Source organism: Tympanuchus pallidicinctus, unplaced genomic scaffold (genome assembly GCF_026119805.1).
Source record: "Tympanuchus pallidicinctus isolate F22 unplaced genomic scaffold, pur_lepc_1.0 scaffold3, whole genome shotgun sequence".
Taxonomy (NCBI): domain Eukaryota; kingdom Metazoa; phylum Chordata; class Aves; order Galliformes; family Phasianidae; genus Tympanuchus; species Tympanuchus pallidicinctus.
In genome coordinates this window covers 47,037,648-47,060,920 of record NW_026294747.1, presented here as the reverse complement: position 1 = coordinate 47,060,920, position 23,273 = coordinate 47,037,648, and the positions used below count along the sequence as shown (strand labels likewise).

The window sequence follows — 23,273 nt, the reverse complement described above, 5'->3', positions numbered from 1 at the left end:
TGAAAAGTAGCAGGGAGCAGCCGACCCATTTGTTTCTGGGGCTTCCCCACAGGTTGCCTCTTTCGGCCAACTCAGCCTCGCGCTTGTTGTTGTTATTTTTATTTTTAATTTATTTGAATAATTGTTTTTCTGTCCTCGGAAAAATGAAGAATTGGTGGCAGCTAAGCTGCACCTGGTACTGCTTACTGTGATGCTGGCGCAAGGTGCAGCTGTGGACTCAACCCTGCACTCTGCAGCTGTGAGGGGACCTGGAGTGGGTTACTGATAAAGTCGGGCGGTGAGGGGCTGCATCGCCTGCTATGCGGTGTTAGTCATTGTGCAGTGAGGATCCCGACACCGATTTCTGCGATAACCCAGCTCGGGAACGCGTGATCCGAGCTATTTCCACTAAGCCTGTTGATGTTACAGTAAATGTGACATGTGGGTGTTGATGGAAGGGACATCGTTTTCAGGCCCGCTTTGGGCAACACCCTGACGAGCAGTCACTTATTTGTGCTCTCTCCTGCTTCTCTTCGAAGCCAGCGATAGTTGCGTGTGGGCTCCTGGCCCCAAGGCAGCCCCAGCTCATCCCAAGGGAGCACCCTGACTCAGAAACGGGGCTTTAACAGTGCTTATCCATCCCCCCTGGTATAGGTTTGTGACCCCACTGCAGAAATGGAATGTAGCGAGGGAGTTCAACACGCAGTGCCCAGTGCCAAAACGTCTCTCTTTCCCCTTCCTATGCATCACTTTGATGACCAGGGGATGGAAAAAAAAAAAAAACAAAAAACAAAGAAGATAGGAGCCCACTTTCTGACTCCTTTGCACCTTCCACTCTGCAGTGCAATAAAAACACAAGAAAATAAATCACTGGTGGCTGGACCCTGCCTCGTGCAAAGCCTGTGAACAAGCATCTACAGGACTGTCCTCTGAGGCCGTTGAGATGATTTTGAGTAGCAGTCTTTTTCACTGCTAATGGGCATGGTTTTGAGACATTTGACAGGCAGAAAGTAGTTAGCATGTGCATTTGCTTTAATGTTGGGCATAAGAGTATTGTTTGCATGGGGCGCGTATGCTGTAATGATGTCACCACGCTACAAGAGGAGTGCTGGTGGTTTTGCGACAGTGCCTTTGTGGAATTAAGAAAATTGTCTGCTGCATTTTGGCACTGTAGGCTTTGAGACGCTGTTCGGAATCCAGACAGTAAGCATAATGCTTTTCAAAGTAAAGAAATTGATTTAGATCGTCTTGTTGCATTGATTTCATGAAGCCACCGAATGACAGCGGTGTTGCTAATGTCCCTGCAGATCGCTCGTCCCTATCGCTATGCTCACCTGGGAGGTGGTGTAGGGCCTTTTGGAGGAGCCTCTGGGCACAGGGATAATGCTAGGCACACCTTAACACACCTGGAAGAACCTGGGCACAAGTCCTGCCTGGAAATAACTCGTTTGCATTTTTTTCCCCTTTTCCCACGTAAGGGAGATGAGATGTTTTCCATTCTCCTTTTTTTGTGTGGCTCGACATTTCCTTCTTAAAAAAATAAATAAATGAAATAAAATACTCCCGAGGAAACACCCTCCTCCCCCCAAACCCAGCTACCAACAAACAGAAATAAAACCACAGAGTTAAATTCAAATAATGTGAAGCGACTCATTTGAAACCCACAGACACAAGTGGAGTCAGAACTTAGATTGAGACTGGCCTAAATTGCCCCACTGCTATTAAAGGACTCCTGGCAGAAGATCTCTGCTGCTGTATTAACCAGGCGTGACCTGGTGCGTTATGGGCTGGACTTCAGGCTTTTTTCTCTTTTCCTTTGTGGGTTTTAAATCTCTCCTGTAATGTTACTTGAATGTAGGTTTTTAATGGCTTAATTGAGTTGTCCATAGGAAGCCTTTTTATTATTATTATTATTATTCTGAGTAAAAAAAAAAAAAAAATGCAAATTGACATGGATAAAATGCATTTGAAGTTCTATTCAGTATTTTGTTTTTCGTTCTTTTATGTCTGTTGTCCATGTTCTGAATAAGGGATTGTAATATAGCTCCTGCATTGTTAGGTTTACGGCCAGTCTCCTGCTTGATGATTTGTTAAGCTGAAATCAGACACAGAGTTGAGGCAAATAAAATTTTGGTAGTTTGAAACCCAATTACTACGGATCACGAGGGCTCCCCTCACCGAGCAAACGAAAAGCTGAATTTCGGTAAATGTGACGACTGCCAAAATATGAAGGAATACCAGATGTTATTTTAAAAAAGTGCCATTGCAGAGTCCTTGGAAAGAGAGAGTGAGAGAGTGTAAGTGAATAGGCATATGTGGATTTAACTAATATTCAAATGAACTGTGGATCTGAAAGGAAAGAATTCTCAACAGTTTAGCTGCTAAAACCTCCTTCATGTTTGCAGAGCTGCGTGGTCAGGACCCTTATCAAATGCAGCAGTTTCGCTACATTTTCTGAAGAGCACAATTTAAATCACAGGGAAAAAAAAATCCTCACATCAAAAAGATAATAAAGTTGAGACCTGTGCTTTTCTTTTTATTTGTTATATATATGCCAAAATTCAGCCTTTGTAATTTGAGAGACCGACTTTAATCTGAAAGCTTTATAGGAACGTTACATGAAACTTGTAACAAACATTTCCCCCTCTGCCACCTTTTTCCTTACCACCTTAGGTTCAGTTCCTGTTTTCCTGTTGTCTTTTCCAGCTCTTTGTCCCATCTCCTGTCTGTGTATGTGCGTGTATATCTCTCTGTGAGTTTTTTTTTTTAATATTTTGACACTCTGCTCCCCCTTAATAGGAATTCTTCCTAGAAGTAGCGTGCGCGTTTCTAAAGGACCCTTTTCACAGTCCTTTTCTTTTGGCTCTAAAATGATGTATATGTAATTGGTAATTAAAGGTGCAAGCTCTCTTCAATATAAACAATATTGCTCAATGTTAGATCATTAAAGGGAACCGCAGCACTAAATAATTACCTTTTGCATTGTGACACACTTTTCACAGCCATCCGCTCTCTTCCTGGCAGTCCCTGTTCGGCACAGGGTTATGGTTACATTTTCACTGAGTCAAGGAGGCACCTTTTCATAACATAAATTGATGAATTAATTATGTAACGTTGTCTTCAAACTCCCTTTCAACTTAGATTAAAGGGAGAAAAGTAATTATGGGTTTTTAGGATGGTGCTTTTTGGTAACCTTGGGGTGAGCTGGGAAGCCAAAGCCTTCCTGTGCCCATTGTTGGCTCATGGGATGCGGTGTGCTTGAGTCCTTTGCTGGGATCTCAGTCCTTCCGTTCCCTCAGTTCTCTCTGTTTTGCTGCTCTGATGCAACTTGCAGTACAGCTGGTAGATACACTAATCAATTATTTATTCTGGAAGGGGAAAACAGGAATGATTCTTTTTCTAACCTGTCCTTTTTGAGGCTCAACCATTTTTGTTGTCAGATGATACATTTCACCTTCTACCTCCTGTCCCTTTTCTATGATCCTTGTTTATTTTTTTTTCCCCGATTTGCTGAAGAACGAGACAAAACTCCTTTTGTCTTTGGCCAGGAAGAGAATCCAGATCTGGATTATGACATCTGCTTATCTCGGTCTCACTTCTCTGAGCTATTTGTGTAACTTGCTTTCCCCGGGAAATCCATAAGCAAGCCACTCAGGCCAATAAAGAACATTTCTCCTACTATTCCTTTAATCCTGATTCGATTAGAGGTCTCACTTGCTGATTTACATACTGTTAGCTCCTCTGTTTTGTTCTGCCCAAATCCTATAGTCCTCATAGAGGCAAAACAGCCTTAGGCAAAAGTCAGTGGAAATTCTGCCCAAGTAAAGACCAAGGTTTGTATGATTTGGCAGTTACGCAGCAGAACAAGAGAAAATAAAACAAAAAACAAGTATTGCCCCAGAAGTGGATTGTGATCTATAATTACTTTATCATGTAAGAATTATCTTCAAAATGCTCATTAAAATATGCTGCATTTTATTAATGGTGAAATGAGAAATTGCTTATTTCCTAAAAACAGATTCAGGTCATTCAGAAATGCTTTTGGAGTGTTTTGAGGGTAATGGCATGAAGACCACAAGGTCCATGGTCAAGATTTCTATAAAAACATTTACTAAGCTAAATAGCAACTGCACAGGTATTTGGCAGTGGTAAAATAAGTGGAAGATTTTGGGCTGAGCCAATATTCCAATATGTTACTCTCTTTCCCACTGTACACACTTTCGAAACATCTTCACTTTTCATGAGAATACATCTTGCTTGCCTTCCAGCAAACAGTTTTCTGTCCCACCGTGCCAATGGGCAGTCATTTCACATTGCTGATGTCTGTAATGGGACAAGGTGGTGGTACTGATGTCATGTGCCTGACCCTGCCTGCCCAGTGTTTCACTCCCTGCTTTTTCTCCACACTGAAATGAAAGAGGAGGCTCGGGTGTGTAAGACTTGCTGGATGGGGTCTTGGCCAGATGGCTGGGAGATGCAGTGGGAATGAGAAGGTGGGTTAAAAAGAGGGGAACCGTTTCAGAAAGTGACTCAGGGCTCAAATGTTTGCAAAATGGCTCTTTGCTGATCTCCTTACAGTGCTGGCAGCAGTGGGAAGGAGCTGTCAGGAAAGCTATGCCAGGTCAGCCTTTCCATTTTGTTTCAGGCAGGCTTGGTTGCAAAATATATTGAAATCATTCTGGGAGAGTGGAAAAGCTGAAAAATGAAAGAAAGATCTAATCAGTCTTGGCTTCTTTTGGGTGTGTGTGGGGGGGTGGCTGGGCCTCTTGCGATGCATCTGTCAGAGTCTGTGAACACTCAAAGCAATTTCTTTCTCTTCTTCCCTTGCCCTTTTCCTCCCTCTTTCTCCTTGTCCATATAAAGCAGAGGCTGACCATGTGGAACCGGCACTCGCCGACGAGGATGAGAGCCTGGCAATAGCAGAGCCAGGTGGCATCAGCATCGCTGCAGGTGGGACAGACCCCGACTTGTTAACCTGTGGACAGTGTCAGATGAACTTCCCGCTGGGAGACATCTTGGTTTTTATAGAGCACAAGAGAAAACAGTGCAATGGCACTGGTGGTGTCTGCTATGAAAAGAGCATGGATAAGAGCAGCCCTCCCCCCTCCTCACGCGCCGAGCTCAGGAAAGTGTCAGAGCCAGTGGAAATCGGGATCCAAGTCACACCCGATGAAGAAGACCGTCTTCTCACGCCTACAAAAGGAATTTGCCCCAAGCAGGAGAACATTGCAGGTACAGCATGTTTTACACTCAATCAACCGCCTAGGTAATCTTTTGACAAAAGCCCTGTAGAATGTGCCATGGAATGGAGGCTTCAGCCACAGGTCTTCGTAGGATCCATCAGCCTGGAGGTCCCTTGTGGCTCTGGGGTGCTCAGAGGGGCTGTGTGCCCCACATGTGGTCCAGTATACATCTCTGCACAGGATCAGCTCTCTGACACCGGGGGCTCTTTATCCCCCTGGAGAGAACCAACGGATGGTTTGCACACACAAAGGAAAAAGGATAATGTTGGGGGTGGAGGAATTCAGGAATGTCCTAAGGCAGGTAGCAGTGGTGTAGGAAGGGGGACTTTGGTGAGATGCTCAGTTTAGTCCAGTTCAAATGTGCTTCCTAACATGCAGACCCACTGGGAAAGGTCAATTCCTGATAGTGAAGTCAATGGAAAAATGCTCTTTCCGCTGGTGCTAGTGGGGAGAAGACTTGTCTGTGAGGGCTGAGCAGGGTTTCATCAAGTCCTTGCTCGTTCCTTCTGCTGGGGTGGATTTCAGCTTTCTGATTTGAGTTATTGACTGTGCTGCCTGTCTTGGGCCTCTGAAATGGCCGGAACTGGGTGGGGGACACCTCAATTTGCATACACATCCCCAAATGGGATTTTTGAAAGAGACTGACCCAGATGAGCAGATTGCAGGCATTTCCTTTTCCTAACCCCCTCAGCCGTGGTGCTCAGATAGGATTTAGCAGTTAGCATTTTCTTGGCAGATCCCCCTGGCTTGGTGGTGGACAGGCAGCAATGGCATCCACATGGGTGAACTGCTGGGAAACGAATGACTGCTGGAGAGTGCATGATGTGGGGCAGCTTGGAGCACAGGGTGTTTCTTCTCTTTGCAGCACAGCACACGCTGCTTGCCACACTGAAAGGAAGGGCTGTGCTCCTTGCTGGAAAGTGGGTTTTTTGTGTTATGCAGCAGGAGCTCCCCTCAAACTGGCCTTTGTGTTCAAATTGACTGCATCCAGTGCAGAAGACCAGTGTCAAATTGTCATTGCTGCCACTATCCCAGTTTCTCTAGGAAGTGTCCTACAGGATTAGATCTGACAGTCCAGAAACCTGACTGTAGTAGAGATGTTCCCACGAGGGGATTCCCAGCAGAGTAGTACTAAGCTCCTATCTTTACAATCAAAGCTTCAGCTTTCCCTCTTTTAGCACTGGAGGTGTGTGAGTCCCTCCCCAGCACCTCAGAACAGTTTGGTCATTGTGTAAACGGGGATGTGGACTTTGAACTGCTGCAGTCCTCAGACCTCCAGGTGATCTGCCTTGTAGAAAGGGGCATATCCTACCCATTGACTACCTCATCTTCCAGGAATCTTTAAGGGTGCAGACATCACCTCAATTCAGGGCAGCTGGTAGCTTTGAGGGGGCAATAAGAGAGGCAGCCTCTGCTGTAGCACTGAAAGCATCACTACCGTAAGTCCTGACCTCATTCTTACCCTATCCTTTAGAAGCTGTAAATGCATTTCCTGGCAGAGATGAATCCCTCGTGGTGTAACAGCTTTCTGAGGGCTAGATTTCCTTCACAACTGATGGGAGAAGTATTCAGGAACTGCTTCTCCTCCTGCCTGCTGAAGGCCTCCTGAGTGGTGCTGAGCACTCCCAATACCTGCAAGCTGGTTGTGCTCAGCTGCTTGCAGTGGGAACCCAGTGCTTAGTAAGGCTGGTCCAGGAAAACTACACTGTAGCTGCACTCCAGATCTCACCTTTTACCAGTCTGTGCCCAAGTTCAGTCTGAAACAAAGTACTTTAATGGGCATGCTCAGCTCAGAGGGTGCTGTCCTCTCCAGCTCCTGGGGGTCAGCATCGATGCAAGCAGAACTTTTGCCATGTAGAAAATCTGCAGGGAGAGAGGGGTGAAGGTTTTATTCACGTGCAGAAAAGTCATTAAAAAAAAAAAATAATAATAAAAATTAAAAGCCAATCTGGAGCACCTAATCTCTTTCAGACTAAACTGAATATCAAATGAAAATACGTATGAAAGATTTTGAATTGAGAAAAATAAAAGAGTTTATCTTTTGATTGGCATTTTCTCAGCAGTGCATGGAGATAGGGACATCCACTAAATAGTGCAGTAATAATGCTTTCTCAATTAGGAGCCCAGTTCTGAGATAAAAGATGCAGTGTCCTTCCATATTTTTTTTAATAGCAACGGATAGTTTTCAATAGTAGGATAAAAGCCTCACATTACAGCCATGGAGGGTAGCCATGAAAAACCCACAGAAGTCATTCACTGGAAAGGCTTTAGTGGGATATACCAAACCCCTTATTTATATTTCAATAGAAAGGCTTTCTGCATTAGCCAAGAAAATCAGAATCTGCATTTAACATTAAAGGTATTTCCCAGTGAGCGGCTGTAGAGCATTGTTGTTAGATTTGTTAAAAAAAGAGACTAAATACGATTTCATAAAAGGGAAACTTAATCTCTAAGGCAGCTTTCTCCCACCTCGCCACCCCCTCCCTTTATTTTTTTATTTTTTTGTTAATAATGCAACAGCCTACAGTATTTTTACTTTATATGTGACGAAAGATATTCTTAGCCTTTCTGTACTGCGACAGGAAGAATGAATTTCTTTATTCCACCAAGAAATATGTAAAATAATCCCTTAGAAGTATGGGGAGATATGTTTGTTCAAAGCATTTAAAATGTTATTTTAATCAAAGGCACAAAACACTCTACATGCTGTGTCAGCTAAAGGAGACCATTACATTTTAACAGCAAATCATGCTCTTTTTCCCCCTCCTAGACAAGCCCCCCCCCCTTTGAAAATAACTTTTTTTTTTTTTTTTTATTAAATAAAAAGGCGAAAAAGATTAAAGAATGAAAAAACTTCAGTGGCTCAAATGTATAAAGTAATTTAATATGGTGGAAGCATTAATTATTTTAGCTTAATTGAATTCTGAGGACTGCAGTAGTTGCATTTTTGTAGACAAGCTCTGTTTATTATTTCTTTGTGTAGATTAACAGTAAAGGAAACATAGATAACTTTCAGTTATTTATTGTAAAATAAATGTGTCAATTCATGTGTAAAGCAAGCTGTTCAAAGATAATTGAGTCTTTATATTTGAAGAGGGAAACCAGAAATCACCCTCTCGCCTCTTCGGCTCCCTGAAATATGCTGCCACCGCTGCTGCCCTCAAATACGTTTCAGCTCCTCTCCTTGATCTCGTGTTATTTTTGTAGACCTTCTTATTTGGTTGAAATGATTTGTGCGGCCTTCTTCTGTGTGACTAAGCCGCAAAATGTTACTCAGCTTCCCAGAGCTGAGCGCAGCCAGCGTACATCAAGCGCTGAGCGTGGTTCTGCCCCTTGCACCTTTCTTCCCTCTGGGCACAAAGGTGCTGGGATGCAGCACCTCACCAACTACTAATTCTGATGTGGGGTGCTCCCTAGCTGTGAGGTCTTCACTTCCCTTTTTCTTTTTGCTTTTCTTTCTTTATTTCTTGGTAACTCCATTCGTTCTGGTCACTAAATCCCTCCCAACCACATAACAGACCTTTTGCCGCTTACAGGGAGACAGGTAGAGCTCAGGAATGTGCAAGACTTTGCATGCATGCAATGCAAATCTCTAACCGCCATTTCAGTAGAGATCATGGCAACTTTATCTCTGCAATCAGCTTTTATCAGACCTTCTGATAATGAACTCTGTAATCTTTCCTGGACTGGTAACTTGCAAATCCAAGCTTTTCAAGGGACTTTCATGTAGTTAACCCCCCCCCCCCCCCATCCGTAAGGTATGTGCTAACATGTTAGCTGCCACTGTGAGGATGTGCCTTGCTCAGGAGCAGGTTGTCCTGTAAAGCTTTTTTCAAATCGGCTGACCTGGTTGAAGATCAGTTCTGCCTCTCATACGGAGGATGTGATAGCATCAAGCAGATGTAGCAGATTGTTGTGCAGCAAAACAAAGCAAGGCCAATGAGTTAGTTTGGAGTTATCAGCCACCACTTCTTTCACTTCACCAATAGCAGGTATTCTGGAAAAGTTTGATCACTGCTGTGTTTTGTACCTCTTCCTAGCTTTCATGTTTATGAGATTTTAGGCATGACTAGATGAGCAGTTCTTGCTGAAGAGGGACCTGGAAATGCAGGTGTCCTGTGACTGACTGTCTCTCTCTTTTCTGTGCTCTGGGCAGTGTACCGCCACAGACACATGACAACGCCAGCAGCAGAGGTTCATTAAGATAGTGTTAATTTCTGCAAAGACAGTGCAAGGAAAGAGATGGGAGTGGATTTGAATTCCTCATTCATCCTGTCCCAGCCGCCAATGCTAGTCTCCATACATTATGTACTTGAACTGGATGTGCATCATGAAAAAAAGGCTCCCTGTCAGAGGCAGGATTTAACTGCAACCCCTGCTCCATGAATGTTCATTTCAGGCTTTTGAATGGTAAAACTGCCAGTGAGAGAAACTAAATAACTCGCATGTGCTGGAAGCCAGAGATAAACACCGCTGCAGGTTGCCATGAAATAGGCTATTTGATATATTTAGAATTGTTATTTTTCTCCAAATTAAGATTAGTTAAATCCATGTGTGTTGTGTGAGTGATTGTTAACTCAATGGCATGGATTATCCTTTTTTCAAATCATGACAGCTAATTATTATTGCTGTCTACTCTGAGACATTCACTTACAATGTACCATTATGGACCCATGCACCCATATTAGCCATAGGACTCAGGCAGCCATCATGATGCCTTCACACACGAGGGGAGGAAACCACTAACTGAAAGAAATTCACAGCTGACAGCAGCAATACTGGGCAGGTTGGAAAGAGTGTCCCAGACACTGAAGGGCATGAGGGCCATCCTTAGTGCCCTACTGCCCTTCCCAGGGCCGCTGTGGCACTGAGTTCTGCTTTCAGCCCCTCTCCAGTCTCATGGGTCTGGCAGGAGTGTCCTGTCCAAGCCAGGCAAGGAAAAATGCCATGCAGGGAAGAAGAGGCTTCCAGAAACGTGTGGTAACAGAGCCTGAGAAACCTGGGCTGCAGCTGAAATCCCCTTCGTGAGGCTTTTCCAGGCTTGTTCCTTCCCTTGCGCCTGCCAGGCATTCCCTGGTGGCAGAGGAGTTACCTGGCCTCCTCCTCCTACTCCTCTGTGGCTCTGTCAGGTGTTTAGCAACGTGTTTTGCTAATTGGTGCCTCTGAGCAGCACTAGGGACGCTTGAGGGCAGGGGGTGTGTGAAGGTGTCAGGCACAACGGGGCTGGCAGCGGGTTAATGAACAAACCTCCTGCCCCCAGAGGCCTCAGCTGAGCTTCTGCTTTGGGTGACAGGGAGAAAAACAAGGCAGCTGATCTCATCCATAGCCCTGCTTGCGCCAGAGGCAGCGCGGGGGCCGTGCTGGGGGAGCCTGAATCTCCTCCAGGGCCCCCTGCCCAGGTGTGGTATTGGTGGCTCTGGCCACCCTCCCCTTGGGTGACTTCCAGGGGTGCGCTTCAAGCATGACAAGGGGCTGCTGAAATGTTGATAGCATGAAGCCCTCAGGCTGCCTGTGGGGCCAGTCAGGACACAGCAAGGGGCCTTCCTGTGGTGCCAGTGCTGAAGCAGGAGATGGGCTGGGGGACTGTGCAAGCCACAGGCTGTACGTGGGTCTGTGGTAGGAGCAGAGCCTTTGAGGAGGGATGTGGTCCCTGTGGGGGATCCCTGGAGAGAACTCAGCACCCCTCTGTGGTGTTTCCCCTGTATGCAGTGGGTTGGCGGGCTAGGAGAAAGGAAGGGGAAAGGGAAATATGCCTGATGATGGCCCATCAGCCTGTGTGGGGATGTGCTGGTGCTGAAGGTCACATGTGTATCCCCATAAAGGCTCTGTCTCACAAGCAGTCCTGCACAGGCAGCCGCTGCCCCATCGCAGCCTCTCTGAATCACGGATATGGCAGCTTGATGCTGCCCAGTGTGTCCCGCGCAGGCACCGGTGAGCACCACTTTAATCTGGGGAATAGCTGAAGGTGAGAAACCTGCTTCTTACGAAACTTATTTCCCCTTGCTTGAACTTCACCGCGCCCATGAGGCACTGCTCCAATACTGTCTTCTCATCTTCTCTGCTGCGGTTGCCCAGGGCCCATTGGCCGCCCTCCATGACATTTGTCACCACGGTGCCATCAGTTGTGTCCTGCCTGGGGTCCAGACTCGCAGTGCACCAGGGGTCTGGCAAAGGCTTTCCCAGCATCTGTGATAGCCAAGTGTGAAATTAATCACATCGAGTTTTAAAAACAGGCTAAAAAAAAAAAAAAAAAAAAAAAAGGCATTGAGGAATATTTTGCCCTCAGTTCTCCCTGCCAGTTTTTGTTTTGTTTTGTTCCTCTCACCATCCTGTTTTTCAAAGTTATTTTATGCCTTCTGCACGTGGTTAGCAGAGCTCCCATGGGCAGGGAGGGTGAGTAATGGTGCAGGAGTGGAGCAGCTGCCCATTGAGTCCCACTGGCCCCGTGCTGCCTCGGTTCCCCTTGGTTAATTTCCCTGCAAGCAGTGGTGCGCTACCAGATCGGCTGAGTCATGTGGGCAGAGACCTGCCCCCAGCACAGGGTGCCGGACTGGAAAAAAGGAGCTCACTGCTGGTGTTTTTTCTTTCTAATCACACCCACTTACAGTCATCTTACTTAGGCTGTACTTGTGACAAGGCTAAGCAAAACCTTTATAACACAAGTGTCATTTTGCAGGCTGATGAGAGATTTTAAGAAGGTCATTTGGTCCATTTGTTCTGAAGTGGACATGTGTCTGGAGTAACTCAGTAAGAGCAAAATTTGCTCATTTACATCAAATTTGCACTGCCATTTCCCTCTTCTGATTCTAGACTTATTCAGAGGTAGAGTCCAGACAAAATGTCAGCCAGCAAAATGTTTTGTTGCTTTTCTTTGGGACCTCTTGTGAAATGACTTAGGCCGTATGTGGGAGACCAGAAACTGCATTTCTTTGATCATTATTAGCATGGAAAGATCGGTAGATTTTTGAAAACACTAACGGTGAGTGATGAAAAGGCACTGGTCAGCCAGTCATTAGTCATTTTTCCTGACAATTTCGCCAGGAGCTGTCAGAAGCAAAGTAAAAGTAGTACTGATAATCATATAGACTGTTTTGGCATTTGTTTTGATGTGACTAATAATAATAGGCTTGTGTGCTCAGAGGAGCACTGCCTACAAGAAAGGAGGTTGCATGATTTTGCAGGGGAATTTTGCACTGGAATATAGAGAAAAGAAAGCTGGTTGCATGGAAGCATTATAAAACAGAAAAGCTAGATGCAAAAAGTTGCTGGAACTCTCCTGTGGTGAATAAGTACATAAAGGTACAGAAAAGGCTCCTTTGCTTCAGCAAGACAGAACGCTGCTATGGAGTGAGGTAGCCTCCCTTCGTGCCTTTTCCATCGATTGTTTTTCTTTCTCAGCCCATGTTTGAACTGCGCTGCCTATACACACAGTGACCAAATCAGCTGTGACATAAAGGCTGAACTTTTCTGGTATTTTTTTGAGATTGGAACATTTTTCTATCATAACTGGAGGAAAAAAGAAAAAAAAAACAACAACCTTGTGAAGTAATCATACCTTTTGTACAAGAAATGCTTGGATTTCTATGTCACGCCACATCACTTGTGAGGGCATAGATTTGGGGCTGAGATCCAAGTCTGTGTCAGAGTCAAAGATGGGGGTGAGAAACACAGGAGAGAGGCCAGGTATGGAAATAAAACTGCATTTTCAGGAGACAGCACTACATGCCTGGAGACACTGGGTAGCTCTCAGAGCTTGGGAGAAACACACGTTTGCTCCAATGAGAGCACCATTTTCTGCATGGCTCCTTCTCCCCACTCCCTTCCACCCTCCAAATGGTAATTGGTGGGCTGTGCAGCATAAGTGTGTTTTTTTTAAAAAGTGGGTGGGTGGGGTATCTAGGGATTTGGTGTCTAAGCTCAGGAGTTAAGCCGGAAATCCCAGAGATGTAATGAAAACAAAACGGACTTTTCACTCGCGCTGTGGCATTCTGGCAGTGAGAACACTTTCGTGAGCCAATGTTTTCATTGTAGGTTTTCTCGAGAGAAGTAGTGGAAACGAATCGTTAACCCCTTAACAGGAATAAATGCGGTTGCTGCAGCAGGGAGAGGAGAGCTTTCTTGGCTCTCAGTTGCCACGTTGGAGAGCTGGGGTGTGTGTGTATGTTTGTGTGTAGTGGAGAAGGTGGGGTAAATACCGCTTGTAAGAAGTTTAATAATCTTAATGGCAGATGTGAAGTGGTTACTTAGTGGTTGTTGTTTTTTCCTCTTTGCATGTATGCCTTTGCAGAAAGATTCAAGTGTGATCAGCACAAACCACTACTAAGCCCAACAGCTCTTAAACTCACTCCTTCTTACTCCTCTGTTCTGGCATTTGGTCATTTGTTTCTGGAGTGAGATGTGGGGGATACTGCGCAGCGGTCTCTCAGCAGGGTCATGAAAAAGATGCTGATGGAAAAAGACCTACCAAGTAGCAGACCCCAGTTTTCTTGGAAAGGTGAAGCACAGGATATGTGTGTGTAGCGGGCATGTTACATATTTAGCTTTAAATGTCCAGCAGCTTGGCCAGCATTCAGCATTACAGGAGTAAGCCCCTTCATTAAAAATAAGGGTGTTTGGGGAGGAAGGGAGGTGGGAGTGATTAATCTAATTTAACTTAACAGCCACTTTTGGTGGAGAGATTGTGTTTCCCTGTCTTCCATGCTCTGATTAGGCTACATTTTATTTCAATTTTTTTTTTCACCTTTTGATCACGGCTAGCACTTACCACGTTTCTCTCTCCACTCTCTCATTAGTGTATTTTATCTGTGCATATTCTTGCAAGCAGTACAGAGCATCAGCCCCCTGCTCTAGCTAAAGAGCATCTCATCTACTCTTTAGCATCTCGGAAGAGCAATTAAAATCATTGTACACCTTCTTCCAGCTGCCCTAGATCCTCCGATCCGGCTGCTGCATGCAGATCCTGGGACTCTTGGTGCTAAGCAGACTTTGGATGTAATTGCAGAGCTACTGCAAGGGGCTGTGCCTCTGCAGCTGACCTTGCTCAGTGTGTCTGGCCTCTGAATAGATGTTTGCCTTCTTTCTTTCCACTTTGACAGCTCCCCCCTCCACACACCATCCCCTCACTCAGCCCCAGCCCACTCCCTGTCTGCTCATGCTGGAAAAGCACTGTGTTGGGAAGGTACTGGTGACTGCAGCTGCAATGAGCAGAAGCAGAGGAGAGCATCAGTTCTCCTGCATTTTCCTGTTTGAAGGGAGAAAAGGAAAAAAAGATATGCTGGTGAATAAACGATGGATCTACATTTGTTTAATACCCACTGCTTTTGTGACGGTCATTTAAACAAGGCAGGGTGGTGGGGGATGAGAGAACAAGACAAGGCAGCAGATGGGGATTGAACAGCCCTGTTCTTCCTTTAAGACATTTATTATTTTCAGTCAAACCTGTAGCCAGCTAATATAACTGTAAAAGTCTTCTTTGAATTATTGGCAGAGTGCTCCGGAGTCTTCTGTTTGGACTGATGTACTTGCGTGCAGGCAAGATCCAGGTTTGCATTTAGCACCTACTTGTTTTATTTTCTTTATTAAAACTCCTAGCTCATTTTTTTGCTTTCAATACTCGCCTTCCGTTTCCCGTTTTCTGGAGTGCCCTATTACTAGCTCATAAAAAGAGTTAGAAACTGAAGGGAAGTTTCCTGAGCAAGAAAGAATCTTTTTTAGCTTTTTTTTTTCTTTTTTTTTTCTTTTTTTTTTTTTTCCCCCTATGGCTTGGCCTGGAGCCAACCTGTCTTTCAACAAGTAGAGAGCCATTCCAAGTTGAAATTTATAGAGCAGAGTCTAGGTTCAAGGGCTGAAGCCCGCCAACAGCTCCGGTCTCTTTGTTACTGATTAATTCTGCAAGCAGTTCAGCTGGTTTGCTCACTTCTGCCTCCTCTTCACAGCGCTGCATCGATTCCGAGGCGGCTGCTGCTGCTCCCCCTCCTCTGCTTTTCAGCAGCGATTTCCCCCTTTGCTATTCCCAAACTCATTTTAACCCCACGCAGTCCAAGTTGCACTGCATCAGCTTTATAGTAAAATTAAAAAATTCTTTGACTGTTTTTTTTTTTTCTTCTTTTTTCTTTTTTTTTCTTCTTTTCCCTACAGCTAATTTTAAACGTCTGGAGCTTCCCATTTCACTTCAGCTCATATTAACAATTGCTTCTTGGCATCGTTTGGAACCAAAGTTCCCAGGTTTTAATTAGTTTACTCAAACGCACACAGCGGGGCAAAATAGTTTCTTTCAGCTTTACCTGCAAAGGATGTTTCCTGTCTCAGCGAGGGGGTTTCCCTGGTGGAGGGATTTGAAAGGCAGAAGTTTTCAAGTGGTCTCAATATGGGGCCCCACAAGAGTGAGTGTGGGAGGTGAGGGGGAAAAACAGCAGGAAGAAAAAAGGAGAAAAATCAAAAAGAGTTCGGGAAAGTACCTTAAAATGAGGACAGTCCCAATCCTGCAACAAACTCAATGTCAAATCACAACCTTATTGGCAGCAGTGAGGGTTCTGCCACTGGTTTCAGCAAAGGCGTAGATTCACTCTCTGCCTGCTCCGAGCTGTAGGTATTCAGATGGTCCTCTTGCGTTCAGCAGGATTACTGATGAGCAGAAAATTAAGCACGCCTGTAAACGTTGGCAGGCTGAAAATCTGCGCTGGTACTTTCAGACCAAGTGAAACGCATGTGGGAGGTTTTTAAAGAAGAAAGTGCATGGGAGTTTTAAAAAAGGAGAGTGTAGCTGAGCCTGCCATTTTTAAGTGCCTTGGGGAAAAACCTAGGTTGCTATTAAAAATATCGGAGGACTAATGTGTTACTAATTGTGTGACAATTATCTTCTTTAGAGCATTCGATTGCAAGTCCCGAGAAAATAAAAAGATGAGGATGAATGGCTAGAGATTCAGGCCTGTGTTTCAGTTCAAACAGTTATTTTCTATGAAGTAGAAATTAAAGCAAGCCAAGAGGTTCACCTTACCGTGAGTCTTGGTTATTCTGCTCCTGGAAGTCTACTTCTAAGTAGGTTATTTAGAGAATTAAAAATGAGCAACAACAAAGAAAAGAAGCTCAAACCTAGTAGCTGTCTGAGACCTCTATATGTGGCTTTACCACAAAGCTCTTAAATTCTTGTTTAAACATTTCTCCAAAGCTGTTACTCAGGAAATAAAAATGTGTGCTGTTTGTCTACAGCAGATTAAAAGTTTACCTTTAATGTGACAGCTTCTCAAATCTAGTGTCGGAAACATGCCTCTATTTTATGGTATTGTGAAACAGGTCTGGACCAGAAACAATATATTTAACTAAGAGAGAATGAGATAGAATTTGTGGGTTTCTTTTTTACTCTTTAATGGTTTATAACCAGAGACCTCTGCTATGTCTGTCTGAAACGTTTGTGATACAAATGGCTAGCACATGTAAGCCACATTTTGAAATTGAACAGCTAACCTTAAAAAGTCTTAAGTTCAGCAGAATGCAACTTTTTAAGTCCATGGACAACTCTTTGTAAAGATCTGGCAGAGGAATCTAAAGGTTGTTTCCCCCCCCCAAAAAAAAAACATTCATAATTTTGGCTGTGGAAAGCTGAAAGGCAGGCGAGCTCTGAGAAGGCTCTCACATCTGCCTCAGCCTGTGTGCCGATTCCCCGGGGTCCCATTTATAACAATCTAACAAGATAGAATCTGCCTTTGAGTATCAGTAAATATGGCTAAAGATCACAAAACTGTACTCATAATTGTTCAAGACTAAAAGGCAGAATATAGCGTGTGATTAATGTTTATGGTACAGGGCCTCTTTGTGGAAAGAAGATAAAGCAGTAAACCCCAAAACCCTCTAAAAAAACCCAAGCCCCCACTGCAGTCCCCTCAGACTCCACGGCAGAATGCCTTTTTTTTTTTTTTGCAAAGTTCTTCATTCAAGAAGAAATATTTAAATGGGGGCAGGACACAGATGCATCACTGTCTGTAAGAGATCTCTGGTAGGGGCACCTGCTTATGTTAGAAGGAGTGGTGGGTTGGATGAAGTCTCCATTAGCACTGCAGCTTTGCTGCGGCTGGGATTCGTTCAGGGTGAGGGGCACACAGCAGTAAACCTGACCCTTACCCAGGTGGGGTGTTGCATCAGCATGCAGGCTATTCCTCTGCGGGAAGCTTGGGAACTCCTATTGTCCTCACTGTTGGGAGGCTTTGCTGTTGTCTGGAAAGGTTTATTTTTTGAGTGATAGTGGGTGGAGAATGCAATACAGATGGATATGTTTCTCTCTTTCATTAGCTCTTTTAAAGTGCTTGTTTAAATGCATTCAGTTTGCTTTTCAAAAGGTAAATGTCAATGATTCAAATATCACTGTTAAAAAGAAAAGAAAAAAAAAAGGTTGGACTTTGTTAAAATTCTGGTCCTGAAGTGGCAGAGGTGACTCTGGATGTTGTTGTAGGGTGATTGGTGCTGGTTCACATCTAGGGGTGGATCCCTTTGCAGCACAGAGCCTAGACCAGGTTTTGCCTGGAGCAGGCAGCATGGGGATGACTGGGGTGAGGTGTGACTGGGAATGAATGTTACATACTTTGGGGAGTTTTGTTTTTTACTGAAGGAAGCCTGGTTGGTGGGGTGAGACAGTAATCTAGGTGTGCAGAGCACTGTGCTAGCAGAAATACCACTCTGGCGCACTATTATGGAAGAAACTTGGCATTTCTAAAACTGTGCTCCAGTATTTTTGTTTTCCACTCAGGCCCTGCTCAGTCCCTGCACTTCTTCCAGCCCTGGCTTGGTGATGGCAGTGCTGAATAGAGCTTACCTCTGTCTCTGTAACCCTTCTTGAGGCAGTTCTTGGTGGTTGACAGGTGCAGCAGAGAGATCATCAGCTCTTTCCCTAAACCTACCATCCCATCTTTGTTCCTGAGAGTAAAGCAAGCCCAAGGATTTGTAGTACTCATCTGGCTCACTGATGTTGGTTTTAACCCTCCCATCTCTTTGCCAGTGCCAGCTTTAAACAGCCCACAGGCGACATGCAGGTAGGAGCTCTCATTTCTCAGATGAGGCAGGAAGATGTGGATGGCTTTCATTTTCCAAAGTGCCTGGCTGTGTCCGGAGGACCATGAACAAGCCCAGATCTCTTCAGGTCTCGGTGCCATTGGCAAGTCATCCCTTCTACCCAAATTCCTCAGAAAAAATGGTTGGATTAAACAAAGTGAAATCACAGGGAAAGTACCAGTGAGGGCCAAGATGCTGCTATTCCCTTTCCCGGCCCACACTCCACTCATGAGGAAGGATGGAGGATGGGAGAATTCGTGCCACTTTCCTAAGCCTCAGCAGTGTTGCTGCCATGGGCACGGTGCCAGAAGATGGCTTCTGCCTCCTAATTGAATAAGGATCTTAAGGAAATTTCACTTGCGAGTGTGCGATAGGGGAGAAAGGAACCCCTGGAGCCAGTGCCTTGGGTGAGAGTCTGTCTGAGGTATGGGGAGCCCAGCCAGGACCCTCTGCCAGGGTGCACCAGAAGGACCTGGGTCTTCTGGCATTGCATCCCCACCACTCACTGCTGAGGAAGAGGAGGAGGCAAGCCGGGGGGGGGGGGGAGGGGGGGGGAGAGGGAAGAAAAGAAAAGATCTGTGACAAAATCATGCGACACCCACGTAAATATTGCTTGTATGAATTGGGTCCTTCATCTTTTGTTAGCAGCAGCTTGTTAATTAACAGCAGATTAGTGCTGCTTTCTTCTGACACATGAATGTATTTTGGGCTAGAAAATACTTGTACTCAATAAAACTGTGTGACTGAACAATTCAGAAAGTACCAGCCGAGCGCCGTAATGGATTCCCTTTTCATCCCCTCCCCCTGCCTCCTCCTGCTCTAAATGCAAGCAGATTTCTGCAGTCTAGTGCAGAAGAGACATGTTAAACACAGCTAAATAAATCATGTTTACTCTTGGCGTTCTTGGTAGTGAAAAATCTGTTAGCTGTTTTTACTTCCTTATTTCTCAGCATTTGCTTCCTACCTGTTTTTGAGCGTGTGCCCAGAAATAGTAGTTTTGTCAAACGAGCGGATGATGCCAAGCAGCAGTTCCCTCTGCCAAGGAAGCTGCTGGATTGCAAAACCTGGTGACTTCTTTCTTACGGTGACACTGAGATCGTTCCCCCCAACATTAGGATACAAAATAAAAGTATTAAAATCTGGAGAAGGAGAAAATGTAACTAGATCCCAGCGGTTTAAGAGCCCAGATTAGGGAATGCTGAACTTTTACTACAGAAGCCCTCTTAAAGCTGTTGTGGAGGTGAAAACACTGGAGATAGCACTAATCAGAACCAGACATTTTCCCTTTCTTATTACCATTCCGTGTCCTCCCCCCCCACAAATGGGTGTGGATTTTGTTTCAGTGATTTTTTTATTTTCTGCACCTGGGAGTGAGAGGTAACCAAGACTTATTTTTAGGTGAGCTGGCCAGCTCCTATTCCCTGGGCACTGCTCGTTAGTGAGGCCTGTGTAGGATTATTGCTTGAGCACAGTTGGGGAAGCAGCTTGAGCTCCCTTAGTGGTGGGGGGCGAAAGGGAAACTTAGTGAAATCTGTTCATACAGATGTTTTGTGAAACATCTGCGGCAGTAAACAGAGTGGCAGAGAGTATGACCAAAATGTAGCTTCATGCCAAGCGATGGAACCTGTCCTGAACTCTAAGGGCTCCTCTTTGACATCAGGTAGCAACTTTTTAGCCTGCTCTTGTCCTCCTTTTTGTTGTGATCTCAGGTATCAGTGCTTCCAGATAAGTCCAATGCATATGGTGAACCTGGTGGACTCTCCCTGTTCGGTTTAAAAATTAAAGGAAAAAAAAATTGTTTTTCCCATCAGAGCTTTGCATGTATTTACCCTTTGATCACGTTGGAAGGGCCTTATCCTGTCTCCAGAGGAGCTTTAGTTCAGCTTTCAGTAGTAGCAGAGATGTGGTCCGTGCTGAACATTAGCATTTTAATGGCTTGCTTAAAACCACTGCTGCTCTGCTCTCCAGGCTCCAGCACAGGGAAGTCCGGCTCTGGGGTTTTGCAAAGCTGGTGCAGGCAGCGATGCCCAGCGAGAGGGATGGGGATGGCCCAATAGCTGTACATTATTAGTGCTGTCAATAATAATGTCTTTAGAAGCTAAATTAATTCCTTCTTCCTCTCTACTAAGTCCAAGAAATGCCAGATCAGTTTCAGAACAGGAGAAAAAATAAACAGAATCAAAGTTTGCATGTTGTGATTCCTGTGAATTTCTGGTGGGAATTCTCTGCGATAGAAATGATATTTCCATAGAGGCTTTGGCTGCCGGTTTGCTTAATTACATTAAATAGTGGTATAAACCTCGGTAGAACATAAACCTCTGTTACAGCCAGTCATTACAATATTGAATCATAACGAATAATGATACCAGTGCTAACGTGTTACAACAGCCTTTATTATATTAGCAATTGGAGTGTTATTTAAAACATAGTTTGTTGTGGTGGTTTAGGTGTGCATGCATATTTTCTCTGATCACCTATTAAGAGATTGAAGACTGGATTTGAATTTATTACAGGGAAATAAAAGAGTTGCTTAGAGGAAGAACTATTAGATCGCTGCCTGTGATTTTACAATTTGATTGTGCTTGTCCTCAAGGAAGGTTCGTAACACTTAGTTTGGAAATGCCATCTACATCTAGAAAATTAGGGTTAAAAGGACTACTTTGTTGAAACTAATTACAGGCTAGTTCAATTTTTTAGTCGGTGACATTTTAGAGCTTTTGCTTGTAAAGCAAGAGGTTACAGAAAGATTTGGTTAGGCTGTGATGTACAGCAACGAGCTGCCGTGATATCTGAGTGTATTGACATTTTCATCAAAAGCAAAACAAAAACCTAACAGCCTTTATTTTACCAGAGTGATAGATATTATTTAATATAACTTCCTTGTTCCTAATGTGGATATTTTAAGGAATTATTTTGCTTCACCTCAGTTCTTACGCTATGCCATCTGTGTTCTGTTCTCGTTTATTTTTTGAATACACTTTCCTAGGTAATCAACTTGCACTTCCATTTCTGATAAGAGAACCTTTTTCTGTCTTACACTTTTATCTTCTGGAGAAATATACTGTTCTGTGCGAATAAATTGATGATTTGGGAGTTATGAGGGAATTCAGCCCAGAAAAAATACACCTATAAGAAAATGTCCTCTACTGAGAATGGTTCATGCTTTCCTGAAACTGGCTTTGATCTTGGCAGTTTCGTGTCATATTGAAAGGAGTCAGGGGTTGTTTTACTGTACTTGTATTTGACTTCTTCAGGTAGGGTTCGGTAATCCTATCTGAATAGCACTTAACTGAATTGTGGTTGTCTCAGTCTTTGAGTGAAACTTTTCATTGTGCTTTTCAGTAGCAGGAGTGGGATAGGTTTGCAGCGTCTGTCCTCATGAAAACGAAATGTGTCTTTTTCTAGATTATTCTCACTTTTTAACTTACATAGTAGTCTGAACTAGACCCTCTGAGTTCTGGTTTATTTGTCTGCTTTCTTTTATTGATCAAGACCATGTTATTTGTTTAATTTTCTAGCATCTTTTCCGTTCAGAGAGTGTTCTTTCTTTACTCAGCTGTGCTGTTGTCCACTAAATTGAGGACTGTAGCTTTACATCCTTAGGTTTCCCCTAGTTTGATGGGTTGTTTTGCCATCTCCAATTGATTGCTCTACTCATTTAATTTGACAGTTTCAGTTATGAAATTTGGGCCCACTTACACACATACAGCAGGAATGCTTTTCTCCAGAGAGATCCAAAACTCAGAGGAATTCCTCATTTTAAACATCTCCGTTGCTTGTTTTTCCCCTTATGATCGCTCGTCCTGATCTGCCTTTTTAAATTTGTCTGGTGCTAGCAATATGCTCTGCAGACTGCATTTGTGCTCAGTGCATAAGAGCAAAATAGCAAATTATGAATACGCACATTAATGTGTCTCCCCCCCCACACACTGTGAAATCACTTGAAGTGTCATATATTCATTCACACTGGACAGGTAGACTATCCTTCACATTGAAATTCAGCACTTATAAGGTGCCTTTACTTACATCGTTTTTGGCAAGGGCTGAGCCATAAAAACAAGATCTGTGAATCTTTCCCAAAACTGTGTCTGTGTATGAAGTTTGTCCATCTGTGCTTTGCAGGGGCATTGGCATCACCTGATGGTCCAGCAGTGAAACAGTTAATGGTGCTGCTGCTTAACATATTGCTGTTACAGAGTGCTTTTGGTTTCCAGAACACTGAACAAAATCAGGTAGATGTCAGTAGTTGATTTTCACAGATGGGGAGACTGAGGCACAGAGTAGAAGAGTGACTTCACCTGCATTACTTTTCGCAGACTCCCTCTCCTTCCAGGAAATATTTCTGTGACCAAACAACTGAAGACCTGCCAAGGTCTCACTCCTGCCTGACTCCATCATTGATATTCTGCCTAAGGACACTCATGTGTGGTGCAGTGTTTGCAGCTGTGAGCAGGGCATGCACCCAGACAGCCAAGACAGAGGTGATGTCCACCAGTGTTAATGGCTCCTGGAGGGCTTTAGCCTCCTGTGTATATGCTCCCAAGGTGAAGTGCTCAGTTTATGCATAGTGACATTTTCTATATTATTTTGCCTTTATAACTGTTGTGTGAAACAGCTCTTTCCAATCCACCAAGTTCCTTTATTAATTCCAGGGCCTGTTCCATTGCTGTGATCATCTGTTGGTGTGGTTGTATGTTTTAATTACATCAGGAATATTTGCTGGCATACAGAAATACGTTGTAATCGGAACTAAAAACTTTAATCCCCACAAAGATTTTTATGACCATTGAAACTCCCTGGGACTTAATTATAAGAGTTGGGGAAAAAAGTTGGGAAAATTGATGAACTGTTTATTGTCAACCCTTTATGCCTTTTGGAAAACAAACTCCCCAGATTAGGGTGATTATTGTTATTTGTTAGTTTATTGTGGTAGCTTCTGGACATTGCAGCTCAGATTGGGGCACCATTGTGTGAGGCACTTGGAGGCCCCACAGCGAGAGCCGGGCTCTG

At 44.2% G+C, this 23,273-nt stretch overlaps 1 protein-coding gene across 4 annotated transcripts in view; it reads left to right on the top strand.

Moving 5' to 3' along the window:
- Positions 1-23,273, top strand: part of BCL11B (BCL11 transcription factor B) — a 94,574-nt gene that overhangs the window by 9,019 nt on the left and 62,282 nt on the right. For 2 of the 4 annotated variants that reach the window (XM_052693345.1, XM_052693341.1), the window contains exon 2: positions 4,846-5,211. In XM_052693345.1, coding sequence (XP_052549305.1) covers positions 4,846-5,211 — 366 coding nt within the window. Of the gene's footprint in view, positions 1-4,842; positions 5,212-23,273 lie in introns of all 4 variants that reach the window. The other 2 variants (XM_052693342.1, XM_052693340.1) reach the window with 1 other exon arrangement.